The sequence below is a fragment of the Mobula hypostoma genome, chromosome 3 (genome assembly GCF_963921235.1).
Source record: "Mobula hypostoma chromosome 3, sMobHyp1.1, whole genome shotgun sequence".
NCBI classification, from domain to species: Eukaryota; Metazoa; Chordata; class Chondrichthyes; order Myliobatiformes; family Myliobatidae; genus Mobula; species Mobula hypostoma.
Window position 1 is genome coordinate 88,723,449 of NC_086099.1, and position 24,464 is coordinate 88,747,912.

Here is a 24,464-nt window from a genome sequence, read left to right on the forward strand (position 1 = left end):
TCACAAATTCATGCATTGAAAGAACACTTTGAATTCCTCCCTCTTTGTGACTGAGCCACCTTTCCCCCAGTCCTGAGGAAGGGTCTCAGCCTGAAACATCAACTGTTCATTTCCATGGAAGCTGCCTGACCTCCCAAGTTCCTCCAGCATTTTGTGTGTATTACTTCCCTCTTCATGAGAGAGCCACACATTAATCACCCCACAGAGAAGGGTGGCTGATGGATCTAGTTAGAACTTATAAAAATCTAGTACCAAATATGAATCCTCTAAATACTAATATTCAAAATAATACCTTTCTCGTGTGAATGTATTTAAGTCAAAACAGAAAAAGAGGATTGAGCAAACTGAGATAAGGAACCAGGAGCAAAATATAGTTCTAAAAGTTATAATTGACCTAAAAAGTTGTTGTCTTTCTTGGTGAGAAAACTAAGAGTCATGTGCCTCCTAATGTAAGAACAGTTGGTTTGGGATAAACTGATAACACCTCGAGGACTCCCTTTGAATTGAGGAGATCAGAATTTATTACCATTACTTCAACATATTCAGTAACACGACTTAAAAATGCTGTTGACATTCCAATGGTTTCTATGCGTGACCTTTCCTTCAATCAATTTAATATTTTCCCAGAGCATAACAAGGTGGTTGCATCAAAAATTATTTCAGACAAGCCTGAGTTTATGACACAACTCTAATTCCATTTGTTCTGTTTATAGTAATAAAAGCCAACCATTCTTACACAACGCCTTTCGCAATCTTAGCATGCCTCTAACAGTTTAATAGCTGATTTATACATACTACAATAAAAACCCCCAAGAGACAGCAAAAAGGGAAAAAAATACTTTTAGCCAGGACGCAAGGGAGAAATAAATAACTCATTTTTGAAGTTATTTATATCTGTGCATGAGAAGCATCCATAACCGATATCTGTTGGTGCACTGTAAATAGCAATCATTTAAAACTGAGCAACATACATCAAAGTTGCTGGTGAACGCAGCAGGCCAAGCAGCATCTATAGGAAGAGGCACAGTCGACGTTTCAGGCCGAGACCCTTCGTCAGGACTAACTGAAGGAAGAGTGAGTAAGGGATTTGAAAGCTGGAGGGGGAGGGGGAGATGCAAAATGATAGGAGAAGACAGGAGGGGGAGGGATAGAGCCGAGAGCTGTACAGGTGATAGGCAAAAGGGGATACGAGAGGATCATGGGACAGGAGGCCTAGGGAGAAAGATGGGGGGGGGTGACCCAGAGGATGGGCAAGAGGTATATTCAGAGGGACAGAGGGAGAAAAAGGAGAGTGAGAGAAAGAATGTGTGCATAAAAAGGAGTAACAGCTGGGGTACGAGGGGGAGGTGGGGCCTAGCGGAAGTTAGAGAAGTCAATGTTCATGCCATCAGGTTGGAGGCTACCCAGACGGAATATAAGGTGTTGTTCCTCCAACCTGAGTGTGGCTTCATCTTTACAGTAGAGGAGGCCGTGGATAGACATGTCAGAATGGGAATGGGATGTGGAATTAAAATGTGTGGCCACTGGGAGATCCTGAGGTCCATATGAACAGCTTCTTGCAGTGTGTGGCAAATATCTGGAATTCTCCACCACACAGGATTGCAGAGGCTGCATCCTTTAAGATATTTTAAAGAAATGGGTTTTTATTTGAACAATTGTGGAACTGAGGCTGTGTGGAGCTGATACAGAGAAAGAGATGAAGCGTGGAATAGAGGACACGCTTGAAGGACCTCCTCCTCCTCCAATTACCTACCTCCTTATTTTCCCTCCAGATTTCTCCGACTATCTGAGCATTTTACGTAAACAAACCTCTTATGTGAGGCTAAAACAATATTGTCCCAATCTTAAGCTATGGTTGACAAATGAAAAAATGCTACTTTGGGAATTGAGTGAAGTACATTCCATTTTGCTCAGAACCCCACCCATTTTCCTTACTCTCCCATACATCAGCTCCATCCATCTATGCACTCTCTCTGCAAAGCAAAAACACTTGAAACACTTCACATTTTGAGTACCTACACAGAACAAAAAAAAAGTTTAATATTTTAAGCTACACACACACACACACACACACACACACACACACACACACACACAAACAGACTTGCATGCATAATCTAGAATCATAGCTGTGAAATGCTGTATATTGGGCCAAACTCTCCTGATAACTAGTCTGTATTTCCTTAGGAGAGTATCAGCTATATGCAGAACATGCATCAGTATTTTCTGGATTTCCATACTTGGACACTACATTTAAAAGTATAGGATGCACTGGTGGTTAAAGCACACTTGACCTCCTGTGGCACTGTTTGGCGTGACATTGTAAGGTGCCACTGACCTGCAGTTAAAAATTTAAGTGAAGCAGGTGTTTTGTTCTTTTCATCAAATTAATAAAAGCATTAATATTAATTATCTCAATGTGCATTTGAGTAAATGGGTTACCTTTGATACTTTTTTCACTAAATGAACTGTCAGTAGTCCATCAGGATGAGACCTCTGTTTTTACGACCTAATCAATAGTTCCTAGTCACAGATAACTGAATACTGTTCCTAGTCACAGATAACTGAATAGTGTGACAGACTAGCCTCTACAATAAAAAGAAAGGGTGACTGCAGACGTCCTGTAGGAGGAAAACATAGCCAAATGCTGGATCAAGCACAATCTTCCCTAGCATTCTGAGGTCAAGAACCAGATTGTGGCAACTGACTGTTTTATTAGGGCCTCAATCACACTAGTGATTTTTGAAGCTGGGAGGCAAATTAATTCATACTGTTTACAGTTTTGGAAATCGTACATCAAAACAATAGTATACAGCAATAATTAAATGCTGTTAATGACAACTCACATCTCTGACGACGAGTGATCTTGATGATGTCCTGTTTAGATTCTTCAGGATTTAAATCAGCAACATCCATAAGCTGTGAATTAGAATAGGAGTTAGTGCCAATGATTTCCACAAATATTTTCCAGTTTGGAAAAAAAAGCTATTTTTAAAAAATACATCAGTAGGAACAAAATATGAATACCACAGGAAATATGAGAGTTTAAAGGGAGTAATTTATATTAGCTGCTTGAAGGGTCTCAAAACTGTAAAAGAGCTGATACAATTTTGTACCAGCATAAGAAAAACAGCATCTTTAGTGAGTAAAGGTATTTTAGCACCTAATTTACTGAATCCTTGTCACTTTGCTATAAAGATATTTTACAGGACTCTGAAGGGCAAGGTGAAATGGAGAGCAAAGGGGGAAATTACTAAACATCGTCTCTGTCTCTTTCTTCCCCCACTTTCAGTTCTTGATTTCCTTATCAATCTCATGTGCTTTTCATGACATTCATTGCAACACCAGGGAGATATAGTCATAGTCATAGTCATACTTTATTGATCCTGGGGGAACTGGTTTTCGTTACAGTTGCACCATAAATAATAAATAGCAATAGAACCATAAATAGTTAAATAGTAATATGTAAATTATGCCAGTAAATTATGAAATAAGTCCAGGACCAGCCTATTGGCTCAGGATGTCTGACCCTCTAAGGGAGGAGTTGTAAAGTTTGATGGCCACATGCGGGAATGACTTCCTATGACGCTCAGTGCTGCATCTCGGTGGAATGAGTCTCTGGCTGAATGTACTCCTGTGCCCACCCAGTACATTATGTAGTGGATGGGAGACCTTGTCCAAGATGGCATGCAATTTGGACAGCATCCTCTTTTCAGACACCACCGTGAGAGAGTCCAGTTCCATCTCCACAACATCAGTGGCCTTACGAATGAGTTTGTTGATTCTGTTGGTGTCTGCTACCCACAGCCTGCTGCCCCAGCACACAACAGCAAACATGATAGCACTGGCCACCACAGACTCGTAGAACATCCTCAGCATCGTCCGGCAGATGTTAAAGGACCTTTATGATTACCACATAAAGTGACTTCAGAGTATTTTCTAACTTATGGACCAAACTGATTTACAGACATCTACAAAAAGAAAATCCATTTGTTACTCAGGCACGACCTGTAGATATTTCTGCATAATCCTAATAATTTTTGGCAGGCAGTTGTCAGTAATTCTGGAAGGTTTACGTTTGTTTCAAATCCAGAGAAGCAACAGACTCAATAAAATAGCTGGCAATCTCTTAAGAGAAGGAAACTAGGGTAGACATAAAACTGACATAACAAGTCCCATATCAAAAACCTACAGGCTTTTTTCTTCGTCTTCTTTGGGCTTTCATGGTTTGCTTGAGGTTTTCTACCTGTTCATCCTCATTCTGAATATCCTGTACAAACAATAATGTAAACAAAGTTATTCTATAGTGTCTGAAGAAAGCCAAGTTAGCCAAATTTAATAGCAGTAATAAAACATTTGGAGTGACCTTAAGGAAAACACATGGTGGAAAGTGTTGGTCTTCAGCTCATGGACAGTAATTTGGCAAAAGCTGTTCTTTGAAGAGTTCAGAAAGTTTTCATCCCAAATTAGTACAAAGAGGCCACCAAACTAGAAAGGGCAGATGTTAGAAAGATGGGGAATGATTCAGAACAAATATTGTTGTATGGAATGTCACTTAAAAAATGTTTAAACTATTAAGATTAAAAAATGGTATTTTTGAGTTTAGGCAAGATAATAATAAAAAGATTAGAAACTACCCAATATCAGAAAGGGAATAGCACCCTGTGGTTATGAAGAAAGAGTGATGATGCAGGGAAATAAGATTATGACACAAATAAAAAAGAGAGAAGCAAAATCTCATTATTATCATAAAGCATGTAAAGTATTCCACATACAAAGAACATCGTTTAATGTGAGTTTTAGGGCCTGAGAAAAGGGCAGAACAACAAGATGCCAAAAAAGATTGCTGGAATAGTCCTGACGAGGGTCTCGGCCTGAAACGTCGACTGCACCTCTTCCTAGAGATGCTGCCTGGCCTGCTGCGTTCACCAGCAACTTTGAATTGTGTTGCTTGAATTTCCAGCATCTGCAGAATTCCTGTTGTTTGCTGGAATAGTTAATGGGTTATTTCCATCAGCATTTAAATGAAGAAAGTGACTTTGTGAAAGAAGCAAGTAATTGGAAAAAGACAAAACACATATTATAATAAATTGGAAGAGAAGTTATTGAGACCCGTGGCAAAGGTGGGGCTGTGGTAAAACTTCCCAAAATGTGGAAATCTACATGCGACTCTCACAGCAACTGGAGCTTGCGGTGATGAATGTAATGGACAAGAGGTTAGTATACAGTAGGGCATGGATGTTTTGAGAACACAGAAATATGGAATTAAGGGAAAGGTAGCAGTCAGCCGGTAATCTGCAACTGGAGGTGCGATGACGCTGGTGGGGGGGCGGTTATTACCACAGGATTAGAGTATCATACCAGCCATCTAGGAATCATTACACATGTGCATAAATATCTTCTGATATTGCACATCAGCAATTAGTGGGGAGAGTGGGAGTTATTATAATTGACAACTCATCCTGGGTGGCTCTATGTGACAAATGCATGGCCAATGAAATAATGCATCTGTGGGAAGTCAGCGCCAATTCCAAACCCAAGAGCTGCTCATTTTATATATATCTAAGGTCAATGACCCAAACAAATGAAAGGTCTGATAACTTGAAAAAGAACTCTGTTTCTCTCTCCATAGACGCATCCTGTCCTGGCGATCATCTCCAGCTCAGTTTTTATTTCACTTTCTGGCTCATTCAATAATCGCTGAGCCTGACAAAACAAAAATCAGTCACCTTAACAAAATTTCACCATTCACTCTCAACTGGCACCACCAGCTGTGCCAATCAGTCTTTCTTGGTCTCTCTTCAATCACCGACATCCACTTCTTTCACTCTAGCCCTTCTTCTCTGACTTAAAACATGCATAATTTTAAGCATTTCTCAGTTAGAATGAAAAGTCAGTAATTTAAACGTTTTCTGTTTCTTCCTCCACAGATGTTGCCAGACATGCTGAGTGCTTCCAGCATTTTATGTCTTTGTTTCAGATTTCAAGCCTCTGCAGATTTCAGATACACATCTTACTGATTTCCAAGGACAATATCTATTTGACAGCATTAGTGACTTTGAGAATGATTGGTAAAACATGTGAGCCAATCTTGTCTCAGGAGGCTGGCAAACACCTGTCACTAGCTGGCATTCCAACTATTAAAGAAAAATTAAAAACAAAGATTCTGCAGATGCTAGAAATTATGAGCAACACACACAAAATGCTGGAGGAACTCAGCAAGTCAGGCAGAATCGATGGAGAGAGTAAAGAGTCAACGTTCTGGGCTGAGATCTTTCCTCATAAAGAAAGCTTATCCTCTCACTGTAGACCAATGATACCTCTATGCCGCTCTGGGCTCTCTATAGAGCTGTGCAACTGTTAGCAGCACACTTTTGCTGGTGCTGCTCGTGCTACAGATTTTTCTGCGGGTGTCATGTTGCCATCTTTGTCCTCATCAGAGGTCTAAGTGAATGTAAGTAGCACTCTGAATGATAGGTCAGGCCTCTGGATGCGCTAAGCCCAGATAACATCTCCAAAATCTATCACACAGGCGCTGCCCTCCACTGTTAGTTTTGTGGAAGACACTCCGGATTGTATTTGTCTTCAAGCATAGCCTGTGTATTGTAGTTAAACTTGCCAGTCAGTAAGATGCTGGCAGCTTCCTGATGCATCCACATTTCCTTGCATTTCACTGCAGCTCTTCACACCCCAACCTCACACATACATTCATCTATTAAAATTATCACCTAAAACTAGTTTGGAATATTTGAAAGTTGGCACTGGCGGCTCATGGGGCTCCGTTTTGATACGTTTTAAAATCATAGTATGCACTAGTGATCTAGCATAGATCTCAGAAGAAATGTCCAAATGATCACAAATTTCCACAAAATCTTCCATAAACACTTAGAACAATCTCAAAATATAGCACTAATGTGATTAGCAACATACCACCTGTTTATTTGTATTTATAATTTATTTCTGAAAACTAGAAGCAACAAGGCCAGGGTTATGGTGATTTAAAAATGTTTCTGGAATAATTCTTTTGGAATTGTTGCCTAAAACAAAGGAACAAGCTTCAAATTTCTATCTCTTTGCAACTAAAGCAAGCAAAAATTAACTGGGTTTATCCAGAAGACTCAACCAAGAGACAGATTTAATCACTTTAAATTTATGTATAATGATGGAATTCAGAAATAAAATTCTTTGTTAAAACCACTTTATATACACCATTGATCTACATTCAATTAACATGACTGGAAAGCAGAATTGAAGTTTCTTTTAACTTTACAAAGCATTTATTATTTGATCACTTGATCATAAACTATTTACCAAAAACGAAACCCTGAGCAATGTTCTATTGGGATTTGGATTAACAGAGTCAGAAATATTAACGTACACTATTTGCCTAGACTAATATAAAAAACGTAAACTATTTCTAAACGGAGAGAAAGTTGAAAAATCAGTCGTGCAAAGAGATTTAGGTGTCCTCGGTAGGATTCCCTAATGGTTCATTTTCAAGTCCAGTCGGTGGTAAGGAAGGCAAATGTGATGTTTAACATTTGTTTCGAGAGGATTAGAATATAAAAGCAAAGATGTAATGTTAAGGTATTATAAGGCACTGGTGAGGCCTCACTTGGAGGATTGTGAGCAATTTTAAGCCCCTTATCTAAGAAAAGATGTGCTGACATTGGAGAGGGTTCAAAGGAGGTTCATGAAAATTATTCCAGGATTGAACAAATTATCATATGAGGAGCGTATGACAGCTCTGGGCCTGTACTCACTGGAATTCAGAAGTATGGGGGGGGGGATTTCATTGAAACCTATCAAACGTTGAAAAGCCTCGATAGAGTGGACGTGGCGAGAATGTTTCCAATGGTGGGTTAGTCTAGGACAGAGGACACAGCCTGAGAACAGAGGGATGTCCATTTCCAACAGAGATGAGGAAGAATTTCTTCAGCCAGAGAGTGGTGGATCTGTGGAATTCATTGCCACAGGTGGATATGGAGGCCAAGTTATTGAGTATACTTAAGGCAGAGTTTGATAGATTCTTGATTAGGAAGGGCATGAAGGATTCCAAAGCAAAGGCAGAAGATAGGGAGCAGTCGAGCATTGTACCAGAAGTCCCTACAAAGGACTGCGAGAACAGCTGAGAGGATCATAGTGGTCTTCCTACCATCCTTCGGGACATTTATCAGGAGTGCCGCATACGCAGGACCTTTAGTATTATCAAGGGTCCCACCCATACATCCAGCATCCTCTTTGACTTCCTACCATCAGGCAGGAGACTCCGATGCACAAAAACAAGAACAGTCTGGATGAGAAGCAGTTTCTTCCTCCAGGCCATTAGGCTTCTGAACTCACGGCCGCATCGTATTTGAAGTGTCACTGATTAATCTGTTACATTCCTTACAATATTTAATATTAATGCACATCAGTTTGTTATTTATGTGTGATTCATCTGTAGATTTTATCTTTGTTATCATGTGTTATGTTCTTTACACCCTGGTTTCTATATACATTATATGGTTATATACATTATATATGTGTATGTAGTTGTCTATATCCCATACTGCCCCAATGGCAGTCTGTTCAACCTGAGGTGATTACAGTCCTACACCAGGACATTGGAGCAACTCATCTGAGAGCTACTCTTCGCAGACGATGCTGCCCTTGTTGCCCACACAGAGACAGCCTTGCAGTGTATAACATCCTGCTTTGCAGAGGCTGCTGAGCTCTTTGGACTGGAAGTCAGCTTGAAGAAGACAGAAGTTCTCTATCAGCCCACACCTCAGGAAGATTACCACCCTCCCCGCATCACCATCGGTGAGGTAGAGCTGAAGACAGTCCGCCCACCAGTTCAGCTACCTGGGGTGCACCATCTCGTCAGATGCCAAGATCGACAAAGAGATCGACAACAGACTGGCAAAGGCAAACAGCGCATTCCGCACGCTGTACAAAACAGTCTGGAACAACAAGCATTTGAAGAAAGGCACAAAGATCAGCGTGTACAGAGCCATTGTACTGACCACCCTCCTGTACAGCTCCGAGTCGTGGGTCACCTACCTTCAGCACCTATGACATCTTGAGCGTTTCCACCAACATTGCCTCCACACCATCCTCAACATCCACTGGAGTGACTTCGTCACCAACATCGAAGTCCTCGAACAGGCGGAGGTCACCAGCATCGAGGCCATGTTGTTGAAGACGCATCAGCACTGGGCAGGGCACGTCTCCAGGATGGAGGATCATCACCTGCCCAAGATTGTGCTGTATTGCACACTCTCCACTGGCCACCGTGACAGAGAGGCACTGAAGAAGAGGTACAAGGACTCTCTGAAGAAATCCGTTGGTGCTTGTCACATTGATCATCGCCAGTGGTCTAATCTAGCCTCCGATCGCGAGGCCTGGTGACACACCATTCACCAGTCTGTCTCCTCCTTCGAGAATGTATGCAGGGCTGGCATTGAGGACAAAAGGAGAAGGAGAAGGAGGAGGAGGAAAAACCGTGACACAGCAGCACCAAATCCAGAACAGAACTTTCCTTGCAGCCGCTGTGGTCGGACCTGCCTGTCCCGTATTGGCCTCGTCAGCCACCAGCGAGCTTGCAGCAGATGTGGGCAGCCCCCTTCCTAAATCTCGTTTGCGAAGCCAAGCCATGAACTGAACTGAGTTAAATGACAATAAACTTTGCTTGACTTGATTTGATTAGGACTGAGAGGGAAATGGATAAGCCACGATGAAATGGTGGAGCAGACTTATTGGGCCAAATGGTTTTGATGCAATCGTGAAAAGCACTGTTTGACGGTGGTCCACTGTCTGCACTAGGTGCCTGTGATGATTTTATTTGTTTACAGTCAATCAAAAGAACACAGTAGGGTCTATTGGATGAATTCTTCCGTCAATAACTGTTATGACCTAATACACAGTTTTATAGTACTGGAGTAGTTTTGGTAGTGTTCTAATTTATTCCATACTTCATGTAAACGCATTTTGCTCAGGTAAATGGTAGTTTGTCAATTTTATACCTTTTTAACTATTTCAATGAAACTTCAGCTAACTGGGGCTGCCGCTTAATTGGGCCAAAATGTATTGGTCCCAATTAACCAGAATCTACTGTACTGAATTGACCAGATTGTTGAGGGGATAAAGAGAAAATACAAAGCTGTGAACCAATGAATTCACAGTAAACATGAGAGACCGAAGGTTCTTGGCAATGTAGTATCGTTGTTTTCCATAGTCCAGTTACTTTGTACAAGATATGAATGGAGGGAGATGACCCTCACATTAATTACATGCTGATCACCACTTTGAGCTGTGCTGATCCAAATGGAAAAACGGGCATCATTTCCAATCAATCAATTCTGCCATACGCTGAAATTCCATGCTGTTGAGAATACCGTGCTTACAACTAGAGTTCTCTGGGTTCTGAGATGACTTAGTAGCTCTCTGAAGGATCTGGCGACTCTCTCACGGTAAGGCACGTGGCACTTAATATGACAACAGGGTGGATTACTTGGATTCCTGAACATTCTTTCATTGATTCCAAGATAATTCAAGACCTCAGAATCTTCCTGGGTGTTTTTCTGCCAATATACTGTGATGGAGCTCCTATCCCACTGTTATAAAACTATTAAAGGGTTCCCTTGTAGGTAAAATGGGTTCTTGACCTCACTATCTACCTTGTTTCTTCCCTGGTGCAAACAGGTCTGAATTTCACACCATTGTGCTAAATCCCCGTTTGAATACACCTACAGTTAAAATTCCCTAGATCCCGCAGCATACAGTCTTCTTTACAGAGGAGGGAGCTGTTATTATAAATTCTCATCAAAAGTACTTCTTCACCATGTTTTAGCAGGGGTTTTGTCATCTCTAGATGTTCTACTGCATCTCAGCTACTTCATAGGCTTTTCAATGTCTTGTTGGCGAGGGTAGTGCCAAGACTACAGTAAAGAGCAGATCTGGAATGGAATTAAGTTCATTTATGTCAAAGACAGTATCTCTACTGAGGAGATCTTTGTAGTGTTCCCACCAGTTTCACTGTCCTTAATAATCTCTTTTACAGGATGAGTCCTTGGTGTTTCAGGTCGAAGACTATCTTGGCAGTAGAGCAAGACAAGAAACAAAAATTAATTGTACCGTTACTTTCACTTGGAGTCAGGATGATTGAAAATGAATGGACATCATTCCCAATTAGCTTGGCAGAAGTTGGCTTCAGTAAGGTCCTAGATCATGTCCTCACAAGGCCAGGCAGACTGATTTGCCACTTCCGAAAACAACACAAGGTTGCCAATTCAGTAAAGGGATCAGGGAATCACTTATTTGTGTCATGATCAGTGTCGCAGTCAGAGAACCTCAAATTGTCCACGCCATCAATATACCCCAGCTTCATTCTGCTGGGATAAGCAGTTAAAATTCTGCTGGTTACCTTCTTCAGCCACCTGGTCCTATATTCTTCACCCAGTATCTCATGCTCCTCAGGTTCTGGGTCTGCATTACACTTTTTCCTTGGCATCACTTCCACCTGTAGGTAACTACATTCTGCTTAATTTCTGCACCACCTAGACGTTCAGTCTGGGGTGGCCCAGGAGTGACTCAAACATATGATTTTCAGCAAACCAGTGGTACTTTCCACAATAATTCAGCCATATGGATTTGATGTGTTGGTGCTAAATATGGTAGGATGCAGTTCAGTGTCAATAACTGAAGTAGCTTTGTCCCTTGCAGTCCGTGGATCTAGGTGTACTAGAATGGGAAGCCACCTTATAAAGGTGTATAAACTCATGAGGGACATAGATAGGGTGATATTTTTTTCCCATTTTACCCAGGGTTGGGGAATCAGGAACAAGAGAACATAGGTTTATTGTGAGAGGAGAGAGATTTAATAGGAACAGAGGGTGGTTGTACACTCAGACCAACCCCACATAACAGTACCTCACATAGCACTGATTTGTTACAATGCCGTTATTCAATTCATTATTGAAATTTTTTAAATGACAAAAATTCCTTCTAAACAACACTTAAAAGTGGCTGCCATTACAGTAAACATTCAATCAGCCAATGAGAGTGCTTTACATAGGCTCTGAGCCACTTGCAGCCAATCACGTTGTTAGTTCACGCACTGCCTCCCCCATGTGTGTGAACGTTTGTGCTCCCTCACCAATTTATTCCATTTTTTCCCCACCGATAGTGTCCAGAAAACGGCCTGCAACTTCCAGTGAGGGTAGTACATCTAGATGTCTAGGAAAAGCATTAGCATGGATGTGAAACTGCAAGTGAAACGGCGCTTGGAAACTGGCGAGCGTCAGGTTGATGTTGGCACCTCTTTGAAATTGGCTACGTTGACGATCAGAGCAATTATAAAAGAAATGCAGACAAGATAAAAGGAAACGACCTAAGAGTTATCATCAACGGCGGTGACTCGTTCAAGGAGATATTTGCTTGAAAGAATGGAAAATAGACTAAATATATGAGTGGATGACCAAACACAATGAAACATGCCCCTACCCCAGCTGATAATAATCGAAAAGGCAAGAAGCATCTTCAGTCATATCCAAGAAGACGAAGATATGTCAGTAACATTCACAGCCAGCAGAGGTTGGTTTGATAGATTTTAAACAGTGCAGTAACCTCCATAGCATATGCATCTCTGGTGAAGCCACTGGTGCAGACAGAAAGAGCCTTAACAACAAAGAGCTTCGAGAATTGGCACAGCAATGCATCCTGGGTGAATCTGACGACATGGATGGAGAAGAGGAGACACCAGAAAGAAACTTCACCACAATTCCTCACACTAGCATCACCACTATCACACAAATCATTGACCAGTTCATCGATAATTACCCTGACTGAGAGTAAAGCAACAAGACAAAGAGAGGTGTTCTCAACATGATTTCCTGCTACTGAGAACTGCTTCATGAGAGGAAACTTAAGAAAAAGCAGGCAAATCTTGACGCCTACTTGAAGAAGAAGACAAAGTTAGAGGAGGACCCACAGGCTGGTCCCTCGTCTAAGATATAACCACTACCCACCCGCTTCCCTCTGCTGCTGCTGTGATGCGTGGCTGCTCCACTGATGTACAGGTTAGGCCTATTTGTGAGTTTGTTACTCCACAAACTACTGTGTATACATAAAATATATATCTGTTTTGACTTTTTTAAAAAATCTGGCACACATGTCCATTTACGTAATGTTATAATGACCCCGCATGGCGCTGATTGCATGGCGCTCTACCTCTGAGGAATGCATCCTCAGTGTTAACCTGGGTTAGACTGTATATAGCAGTGGTTGCCTGAGGAAATAGTTAAGACAGGTATACTCACAACATTAAAAAGATACTTGGAAAAGTACATAAGACCATAAGATATAGGAGCAGAATTAGATGATTTGGCCCAATGAGTCTGATCATGGCTGATTCAATATTTCTCTCAGCCCCAAGCTCCTGCCTTCTCCTTGTATCCCTTCATGTTCTGACCAATCAAGAATCTATCAATCTCTGCACCTTAAATACACATAAACACTTGGCCTCCACAGCTGTCCATGGCAAAGAATTCCACAGATTCACCATTCTCTGGCTAACAAAACCTCCATTCTAAAAGGACAACCCTCTATTCCAAGGCTGCATCCTCTGATCTCACACTCTCCTACCATAGGAAATATTCTCTCCACATCCTCTCTATCAAGGCCTTTCAATTTTCAATAGGTTCCAATGAGGTCACCCTTCATTCTTCCTAATTCTAGTGAATACAGGCCCAGAGCCATTACATGCTCTTTACATTGATAGAAAATGTTTAAATGGACAGGGGCCAAATATGGCAAATAGGACTAGCTGAGATAGACAACTTTATCAGCATGAACTAGCTGGGTCAAAACGCTTTTACTGTGCTGTATGACTCAATACCTTCAGCAATTGCAGTTCTTTTACCCAAACATTTCTGAATCTCATTGCTGATGTTATGTGCACAGGACATCAGATAAAACAAAATATATTCCCTATTAGTAAACACTGTTTATTCTTATATTCAAATATATCATTTGGGAATTTATCTTGGGCAACCATCTCTTATTTAATAAGCCCAATAAACAGAATTCATACAACATAATACTTTTTTTAGACAGAAGGTAACAGAGCAGAATTTTAAATCTGTTACAAAACTACAAAGCTGAAATTCTGTAATATTAACGAATACACTGTAATAGACTCACAGATTATCAGATACCATTTAGGAAGTAAAGGTGCAAGACATGTTTGGAGATAACAAAGAAATTGACAACTGATAGAAGCAGGGGAAGTTTTTTTTTGATAGCTTTAAAGTTTTAACAAACAAAATAGGGTGAGAGCGAAACAAACCTCCACAAATGTACCATTTTCATTTCTTGTACCATTTTCCACTTCTGCAGAAACCAATCCCTAGCAATTAAAAATATATATGGATAAAGTAATCTTTATAAATTATTATTTACCTATAATTTAACAATTATTTGCGTTATTGACTGGAGATATTCTTCCACCAACAAAATTAAGTATTTCACTTTAATGCTCCAGAACATTTAAGAACTCACAGTGGAAACCTACAAGTATGTATAATAATATGAATTACTCGAGCTCTTGACAAATTCCCTTCATGAAGATCTCCAGATAGTGCATGCTGAAACACATATATCAACAATGAGACACTTGAACTCAGTACTTCTGGCAAGAGCTCTCTAAATTGAAGATTAGATTAGCATTATTTGCCACATGTACATCGAAACATACAGTGAAACGCACTGTTTGCATCAAATCAAATCATCGAGGATTGTGCTGGGCAGCCTGCAAGTGTTGTCATGCCTCTGGCGCCAACAGAGCATCACCATAATTCACTAACCCAAACCATGCGAGGAAAGTGGAAGGAAACCGGAGCACCCGGAGGGAGAACACACGATCACAGGGAGAACATACAAACTCCTTGCAGTCAACGGCAGGAACTGAGCCGCAGTCTTACAGCTGACACTGTAAAGTGATCGTGCTAACTGCTACAATACTAGGCTGCCCCTGCTTATGTTAATAAAGCTTATGTCAATTGCCCTAATTAAGAGCATCCAATACGCTGGATACTAAAGAAAATTCCAAATACATCAGTAAACCAAGTTTTGATGCACCAGTTAATATACACTTCCCTGTGTGCCTTTGTAAGAGTGTTCTCAATTGTATGCTGTGTGGAATCTATAAGTACTTTTTCCACCCTGAACACCATTGTGATGTTCTAGATGGAGAAGTTATTGTTAATCTATGACTACATTAATGCAATCTGTTCTTTTCACAACATTATTATTAATGATGTTTTCCACTTTAAAGCAATGCATTCAAGATAACAAAAACTTGTTGCACAAAAACAAAATGTCAGTTACTTGTCTGGTCCTTTATAACCATTATTTTAATTGGCCTAAAGAATTATACTGTAGGGTCGCAAACTGGTTTCAGGATTCTGTCAGTTGATGCTTACACACCTATGTATTTTGTCAAATTGTGCTTTGATAACAGCGTTTCCTAGACTGTCTCTGCTTGGTTACAGGAGAACTGCAGGCTGAAAAATGTGAAACCTATGAAACAAAACTAAATTCATCTGTACCTTAATACTTCTGATGGTTAGTGTCATTCTTTTTAAACGACATTACTCAATACAGAGGAAATGACATGCAAGTGCTTACACGCTTATGCTACAAAAAGTTAGTTTTCTAACTAAGATTTGCATTGTGTTGTAATTTTCTGTTAAATTTCTCGAATTCAACATTCAGTAAATCCCTCTTAACATTAGTCTGGAGCCAATTCAGGATTTCAATAAATCATAATCCAAATCCTAGCATGTTGAACTGGTATAAAGTCGACCAAGCTATTAAACCTGATTCTGATATCCTTGGAGTAAACAGACACTGCTTACAACATGACCACAATTTCCCCATGCATCCTCTCCAGATGCAGGAAGCTGTTGTTGTCCTTAGGAATTCCACTTTTGGGTGGCTATGGGTGAGGCAGGCAGAGCTGGAATTGCTTTGCTTGTTATTTGGATTAAGATTTTTTTTGGTTTTGGAACTGTAATTCTACATTCTGTTGACCGCATTTGTAAGGGAGCTTTGCCTCTGGCTGACTTCTACCCATAGTTTACATTAGAGAACATTCCCTACAGAATGGCGAACTCTACAATGATTTTTATTTTTTAAATTTGAAAAAATATAGCATTGAGAACCAATTTTGCCTGGCTGGGCTTGAAGGCACAGGGGGATAATTCTCAAGCAGAACTTTGCTTCCAACCCATCCAACATACCTCATTTCTTCTGTCAACAGAATGTACATTAAAAAGAGCATGTGCGCGATACAAATTGTGAAACACCAGTTATCACTAATGCATATGTCTCACTTGCAGGTGAGAAACAGCCTTTAGTGGTGATTATATACTGACTATTGTCAATCTTTCAATGACATTTGCATTTCTGGAAACTCACTACATCATCCCTCTGCTTCTTGAAAATTCAAAACGGTTATAAACTCACCTGAGTATCACTGACATCTCTGCTCACATTTAGAGATGCTTGCAATGCCTTTCGCTTATTTTTAATCTTCTCACGAAGATTTCTGAAAGGAATAAAAAACTGTATTGTAAATAAAATAAGGAATCCTTACCATGTTTAGTTGATTCATTAGCACAGTAGCTATGACAATCAAAACAAATTCCACTGCTTTAACTTACTTTCATCAATACTGTGATTGGGCCACCATTCATGCTGTAGGTCTTAACTTTATTAAAGATTCCAAAATATGTCATCTTACGCTTATCAGGATTGAATTCTGTCTGCACCTGCTCCAACAAACTTACCAGCTGATCAGTTTAACTCCTCAATAAATAGAAAAATAATCAGTCACATGTCCCAGGTCTTTTGAAGTCTTCCTTTTTAACCTTACTTTTGATCTTTTCTTCCAGTCAACTTTTGTCTTCAGAATGAAGGTCTTTTTAACTTTACCTTCCAATTCCAGGCCAAGGTTCTTTCTTACTGTATTGATTAAAAACTAATCAAGTGTTTTTTTTTGTTTCCTCTGTATTCTCCTTGGCAGGATTTGCTGTGATGTCTTTCACTTCAAACAGTTTATAAAATGTTTAATTTCCTTCACACCTTAGATGCAGGGCTATGAAAGAAAAATTCCTCTTATTCTAAAAATGAATGGGCTAAAGACAAGAAAGGTGACTGTAATTACATCAATTCAGACTCAAGGGATTAAGTTGAAGAATATTCAGAAAAAGGTATGGATTTCATTTTTGTGACTAAGTATTGTTGCAAATTGCTGTTACACTGAAATCATTTGACATGAAAATCACAGAGATACCCAACTCTGAACCTAACACTAGTTCTGATGAAAGGTCACTGACTTGAAATGCCATCTCCACTTTCCCTCTCTGCAGATCCTCTCTGACCTACTGAGCATTTCCAGTACTTTCTCTTCCAACTAGGTAACAGTTTTCTCCCCCTTTGTAGATTATTTATTTATTTGAGATATAGCACAGAACAGGCCATCTGGTCCCTTCAGCTGCACCACCCAGTAATTCCCTGATTTAATCACAGGCCAATTTATGACCAATTAACTTATAATCTGGCCTGTCCTTGGACTGTGGGAGGAAACAGGAGCACCTGGAGGAAACTCATGCAGTCATAGGGAGAATGTACAAACTCCATACAGGCAACAGAGGGAATTGAACCCGGGTCATTCCTACTGTAAGGTGTTGTGCTAACCACTCCACTAGCATACCAATACTGTTAGGGAAGTATTTCTAGAATGTTGACCCACCAATAATGGATCACTGATGTAATTCCAAGTCAGATTACTTGAAGGGGAGCTTGCAGGTAGTTACATTTCCTCATTCTTGATAACTGTGTTGTCAGAAAGACACTGGTAAAGTAGCCTTGGCAATTTTATGTAGTGTGTTTTACATAATGAAGTCATTGTACAATAATGAAGGATGGAATAGGGGAACTATGAATGTCTAAATTGCTGTTTACAGGCTTTGCTGACTTCAAATACAAACTTCCTAATATGTAAAGGTAAAGCAATGTAAACTACAGCCGATTTTCCCATTTAACCCAACCAGAATCCAACGTGTAAATAATTTGGTCACAAAATATTCTTACAACTCTTGGTTTTAAACTATGTATCTCCCTCCTTACATCTTCCATATCATTCCATCTGCTTTAATACCTATTCCTACTTCAAATATTTAAAACATCTTTCTTTCATTTTAATTTTTGTTTTGAAAGAAACCCTGGATGAATTTTGTCTTTTGTTAACCAGGCATAATTAGTATGATAATAAGCACAAGCAATAAATTCAAAAGGCAGAATACAGTAGATCAGATTTCCACAGACAAGAGCAATGATACGAAATGGAACCTGGATTACCAACTTTCCAGATGTGATAGTTATTATGCTGTGCCATATTTTTTATCCACCTGTGTTCTAGTAAGGACTTAGTGGCAGTTACACTGGGTCATTCACAATGTTACAAGTAGCAGCAACATAGTTGCTAGTTATGTATCTAAAAATGATAAATTAGTATCTATGACAATTATATCCCCAGTAAACCTGAACTATCTAGACAAGCTACTGACTGATAAACATGAACAAATATGATCTAAAGCACAATCTGACATTATGTAAATAAGAGTAATGCTTCACTAAAAAAAACACTGCATTGTAATTGTTTTACTTACTCTGTGGAGGCCATTTTCTTAAGGTAATTCAATTATTCAGAACTTTGCTTTTCCCACAAATTTCCCAGGTCATATAAATTAAATTTGAATGTAAAGCCATCATTTATGCTCCACTTGCATTTTGTGGTGAAGGTAGCTCAATCCATAATGAAGCCTCCAGCAACTACAAGAAAAAAAACACTGTATAACTGGAATCGTAATGTTAAGTATTAACATAAACAACTAAATGAATCCCTTGGTATGGGACATCCTATTTTTTCTATAGAAAAAATTGTAGTTAGTGGAATAGTTATTGCAAAATAAGTGTTTGTTGGTGTGAGTTTGCTTGTGTTGAAAAAAAATTGGATGAATTTAAATGTGCATAAGAATGAGTTTAAAAGTCTGATATTCATTGTTTCAAAGAATTCCAAAAGAAAATGCTTCAAAACAGAAGAACAAATAACATTCTTAAGTATTTTTTCTACACACTAAATAATTCCAATAATTTTATTAATGAAATAAATATTGCAATGTACCTGAAAGAAAATAATGTAGTATGACAAAAGGATTGAAAAGAAGCAGGAAAAAAAGCAATAGGCATTATAATTAATGCACTGTAGAAATATTTTTATTTGACAAAGGGCTTATCAAGCTAATTTTCCAACTTTCTCAAAGATTAATCATCAAATTGATGAATAATTGGTGCTAAGATGGAAATATCTTAAAATCTCTCTACAAGAATGAGTCTCAGACATCCCACCCTGCAAAAACTCATTTCAGGGAAGGTAGCACCATCAATTTGCGGGAGACTCTGGAACTTCTGGGAGAGGTGGGATGTCTGCAATAGAGTAGCTCCTTAGCAGCTAGCCAGCTAGTTTAAATAACTTTAGCTATGCTAATGAACGAATGACACCTGTGAACTCACCTCAACATGTCTTTTACGGTCATCTGGGCAATAGAAAAGTCACTATTGCAAACAGTGCAGCCAGCAACACTGTCATTATTTTTGACCCTTATTAGGCAGGGGTAAACTTTAGGGTAGTCTGGGGTGACGTACATTTTATATTTTCTTTTCTTGGAACACTCTGCCATGGCGCTCTCTCGCTCTCTCTCTCGTGGTCGCTCTCTCTCTCTCGTGGTCACTCTCTCGTGCTTTCTCTTGCTTTCTCTCTCTCGCTCTCAAAAAATTGATTTCCGGGATATTGTATATGATTTGCAGGCATCAGGGAGCCACTATTAATATGCGGGAGACTCCCAGAGCTTCCAGGAGAGGTGGGATGTCTGGAGTCTGTACATGACAGATTATAAATTATTGATAAATTAACAAAATGTCTACATGATCTATCACTAATAAACTATCCTCCTAACATCTACATGCTGTTCTTTCACATCACCTAAAAATACAACATTAGTTTCAGCATAGCTGCAAGGGGTTTCCATGCTCTCCGCTTCCAAAGCTTCTAATATGTCTATAAGTGCAAGGATGCCAGGATGAGTTGTATAGAAAAATCTGAGGACAGACAGCCACCACTATGCAATCCATTCTAAGGAATCTGTTCAATCCATCTCACTGGCAACAATTTGCAACTAAACTAGATAGTTTGTAACTTGATGTCAGGATTGATCTCCCACTTACTAATACTGTATTTCTATTTCCAGAACATTACATAGTTCTGCCACTGCTTTAGTTTTGGTCTCTTTACTTAGACAGTAAGTACTTGTTATTCACATGAAATAGAGCACTGACTTCCTACAGATAACATAAAAATGTGAATTTCTGTAAAGTCCTTGGCAACGACACTAAGCCTGTAATGACATGTGGTCTTCAGCCCTTCCATGGACACAACTTCTGTGCAAGATCAGCTACTAGTCTCTGCTTGTCAAGAGAAGCTGAGACATACAGGTTCTCCTGAACCCAACTCAGCTGCAAAGCTCCCCTCACTCCTTGCTCTGGGCTCTGGTTGCACACTTGGCACACACGATAGACCTCAGTTCTGGCCATTTAGATAGTTCACATTCCTCACTCCAGATGTTCCCAATCCCAACCCTGGCTCCAGCTGCACTGCAAGTAACATAGCCATTTCACGGCAGACAGGATCCAGTGGACATCCGTCAACAGGGCTCCAGAGGAACATATGATGCTTACCAACATCTATCCATAATGATACATAACTGACCTTCTGAGTACAATGATCTGCAAATAGCAGGTCAAAGGATAGCTAGGGAATTTTAATGGTTACAGGTGGGTTTGCTAGATGGGAGAAGATTGAGTGCATTAGGCCTGTTGCCCAAAATTTAGAACAGGGGCTGAAACTTACAAAATTCTTACAGGGCACCATGGGGTCAGATACCTGCCCTGATTGAAGAGTCTAGCAGCAGGGAGTAATAGTCTCAGAGGGTATGGCATTATGACCAAGATGAGGAGTAATTCTTTTAATCACAGGGTGTGCTCCAACAAATTAAAGAAGCTCAGTCATCGAATCCATTCAAAACCAAAATCAACTGTTTTCTGGATATTAGGGGTATCAGTGATTATGGGGATAGCAGAAGAAAATAGAACCAAGGGAGAACAACAATAATGAAACTGATAAATAGAAGAGAAAGCTTCCAGGGACAGGCAGTCTGCTCCTCCTCCTAATTCTTATGTACTTTATCACCCACCTATTAGTGCAACCCTCAACCCCCTTGCTCTCTCTGTCATTTCCAGACACGACTACTCCTGGCCATCCACATAACATTGAGCAGGCAGACCTATATTATCTCCAGCTCGAGCACCACCTTCATTTCATATCTTTTCATTCTTGTTTTCAATTCCATCACCTTTTCTTACCTCTGTCATCTCCTCTAGTTCTCCAGGTGCCTACCCCGTGTTTCAGTCAGAGTACGAGAGCACATAAAGGCCCTTTGCTCCATCTAGTCCATGCCAAACTGCTACCCCGCCTAGTCTCATCCACCTACACATGGTCCGTAGCCCTCCATGCCACTCCAATCCATGTACTTATCCAGATGTCTCTTAAATGTTGAACTCAAATCCCCATCCACCACTTCCACCACCAGCTCGTTCCACACTCTTACCACCCTCTTTAGTGAAGACATGTCCCCCCCCTCCGGTTCCCCTTAAATGTTTTACATTCACCTCTAGTTCTAGGCTCACCAAACCTCAATGGAAAAAGCCTCCTTGCATTTAACTGTATGCCTCATAATTTTGTATAACTCTATCAAATATCCCCAAATTCTCCGAAACTCCAGGAAATAAAGTCCTAACCTTTTCAAGCTTTCCCTGTAACTCAAGTCCTCAAGTTCTGGCAACATGCATGACATTTTCTCCATATTCTTTCAATCTGATTCATACTTTTCCTATAGGTAGGTGACCAGAACTACACACAGTCCTCCAAATGTGGCCTCACCAATGTCTTATACAAACGGAGTGAGGAGAGAGTAGCCCTCCAGTGAAAAATGATAGTATCCATTAAATAGGGGCCGTGGACAATTCTGATTTGATGGAGATGGACGTGAAAGCACAGAGGAACATCTGGAGAAATTTCTGAAACGCCTGTTCGCTGCTGTCGTTACTGCGCGGTCAGGAATCTTCCGAGGGAAGGCCTCAAAATCCCCGGCTTTGCCTGCTGTTGGCAACTGAGATTGAGGTCAAATCATTTGGACAGAGATGGTGCTCAGTACTCGGTGTCGGAGAGCTGATTCGGAGGCTTGAAGTTTTCGGATGACTCAGAGATGGATTGTGCTTGGGTATGACAGGGAGAGTTTTTCTTCCTTCTCCCATCTGCGTGAGATGTGGGACATTGGACAGACTTTGAACTTTTTACTGTGCTCATGGACTTCTTCGTCAGGTTATGGTATTGTTGCACTGTTGTAACTATATGTTGTAATTATGTGGTTTTGTCAGTTTTTTTCAGTCTTGGTCTGTCCTGTGTTTTGTGATATCACACTGGAGGAAATACTGTATCATTTCTTAATGCATGAGTTACTAAATGACAATAAAAGGACTGCGTGTCTTCATAATCTAAAAAAAAATTCAACATAACATCCCAACTCCTGTACTCTGATTTATGAAAGACAATGTACCAAAAGTTTTCTTTGCAACCCTATCTACTTGTGACCCCAGTTTCGGGGAACTCTGTATCTGTATTCCCAGATGCCTTTGTTCCACCATACTTATCAGTGTCCCACCGGTCACTGAGCAAGTCCTGTCTAGGTTAGCCCTCCAAAAGTGCAACACCTGCCAAATTCCATCTGCCATCTTCAGTCCATTTTCCCCAGCTGGTCCAGATCCTGCAGCGAGCTTTGATACCTTCCTCGCTGTTCGCTACGCCTCCAATGTTGGCGTCATCCGCAAATTTGCTGATCCGATTTACCACATTATCATCCAGATCATTGATATAGATGACAAACGACAACGGACTCAGTACTGATCCCCGCGCCACACCATAGTTGTTTAATCTTTTTCAGCAAAGTTTCGTCATTTTAAACGTACAACACACACATTATCACTATTGCAATTGTTACACTTTTGAAATATTCCTTCCAGTTAAACTTTGCAATAGCCAATGTGATTCGAAACGTCATAGGTGGGTATGTTTGAATGAACAGACTGTGTAGACTTGCAAAACAAAGAGGAAAACTTGCGAGTTTTCAAAACCAGGATAACGCCGGTAAATCTGCGATCTGCTTCACACGGTGCTCCAAACGGCAGGTAACCGGAAAAGATGTGGATAAATCTGAACGCACTTCAATCGCAATATAAAAAGAAACAGAGGACAAAAGATCAAGAACCACAAGACATAGGCAATGTTTTCATAACGAAATACCACTCCTACTGGCGATTTGGGATTGTCCTTGGGGAAACAAAGCTGATTGCACGTTTAGTGGGTAAAGGAAGCTGGATTGATACCCGCACGGTTTAAAGAATCCTAAAAGCCAGCCCGGACTGGAGAAGAGTCGGGCACTGGATTTGAGTGAACGCACTTACTCTGCAGCCAGTGTATATGCCGAACAGCCATGCCCGTGCCTTCGCACAGACGCCTCCGTGTCCAGGAAACCGCTTGCCTAGTAACCGCCCTGCAAGCAACCCCGGGCCGGGCGCCGAGGGAAGCGGGAGAGGGAGGGAGCCTGTTGGAGCATGCCCCCATCAATCATCTGCTAATCCTCATTCCACACTCCTCACTACGGTGGCCTGAGAGGAGGAGAAATACAGTACATTGCAATTCCAAAACAAAATTCCCTGTTTGACAAATCCATGCTGAAAAAGGAAGGTACAGAGCAATTCTTGAATCGATCAACATTGTGTTGTTTTGACGTTTTTAATGCCGCATTTTACTCTAGAATGGAATTTTGCTGGTCGATAGAGCGCAGGCTGGCAATTGTGCAAAAACTGAAGCATTCCAGAAACGAAATCATAATTTGCTTGAAACGGCGGGTAGTCAGTTTCTGGCTAAAATTGCCCGTCAGTATACCTGCACCAGCCTATTTATGTTTCTCTCACAAAGCTTCCAACCGCTACACGTGTGAAATGGAATCATTACCTTTTGTGCCTGATTACCAATGGTGTGCCTGGTAATTTGATGGAAAGTAACTGGATTAACATTTCTATTTCTCCATCCTGTGTGCATCCGGTTTTGGCAAAGGGTGTATTCCCGTTCCGCAGATGTTGCCTAACCTATCCGGCATTTTCGGTTTTTTTTTAAATTTCTTATAGTATTGATCCTAGAGTAACCTTTTGGTTGTTTGAAGAATATTTGTTTTAAATTAGTA

The 24,464-nt window shown here is 40.4% G+C and overlaps 1 protein-coding gene across 2 annotated transcripts in view; it reads right to left on the reverse strand.

The window, feature by feature from the left end:
• cc2d2a (coiled-coil and C2 domain containing 2A) overlaps positions 1-23,800 on the reverse strand; it is a 163,361-nt gene extending 139,561 nt beyond the window's left edge. For both annotated transcript variants that reach the window (XM_063043416.1, XM_063043415.1), the window contains exons 1-6: positions 23,683-23,800; positions 18,717-18,879; positions 16,510-16,591; positions 14,330-14,389; positions 4,193-4,270; positions 2,847-2,919 (exon numbers count right to left, since the gene is read on the reverse strand). In XM_063043416.1, coding sequence (XP_062899486.1) covers positions 2,847-2,919; positions 4,193-4,270; positions 14,330-14,389; positions 16,510-16,591; positions 18,717-18,730 — 307 coding nt within the window. In that variant the 5' untranslated portion in view covers positions 18,731-18,879; positions 23,683-23,800. The remainder of the gene's footprint in view (positions 1-2,846; positions 2,920-4,192; positions 4,271-14,329; positions 14,390-16,509; positions 16,592-18,716; positions 18,880-23,682) is intronic.
• Between the last annotated feature and the right edge of the window lie 664 nt (positions 23,801-24,464).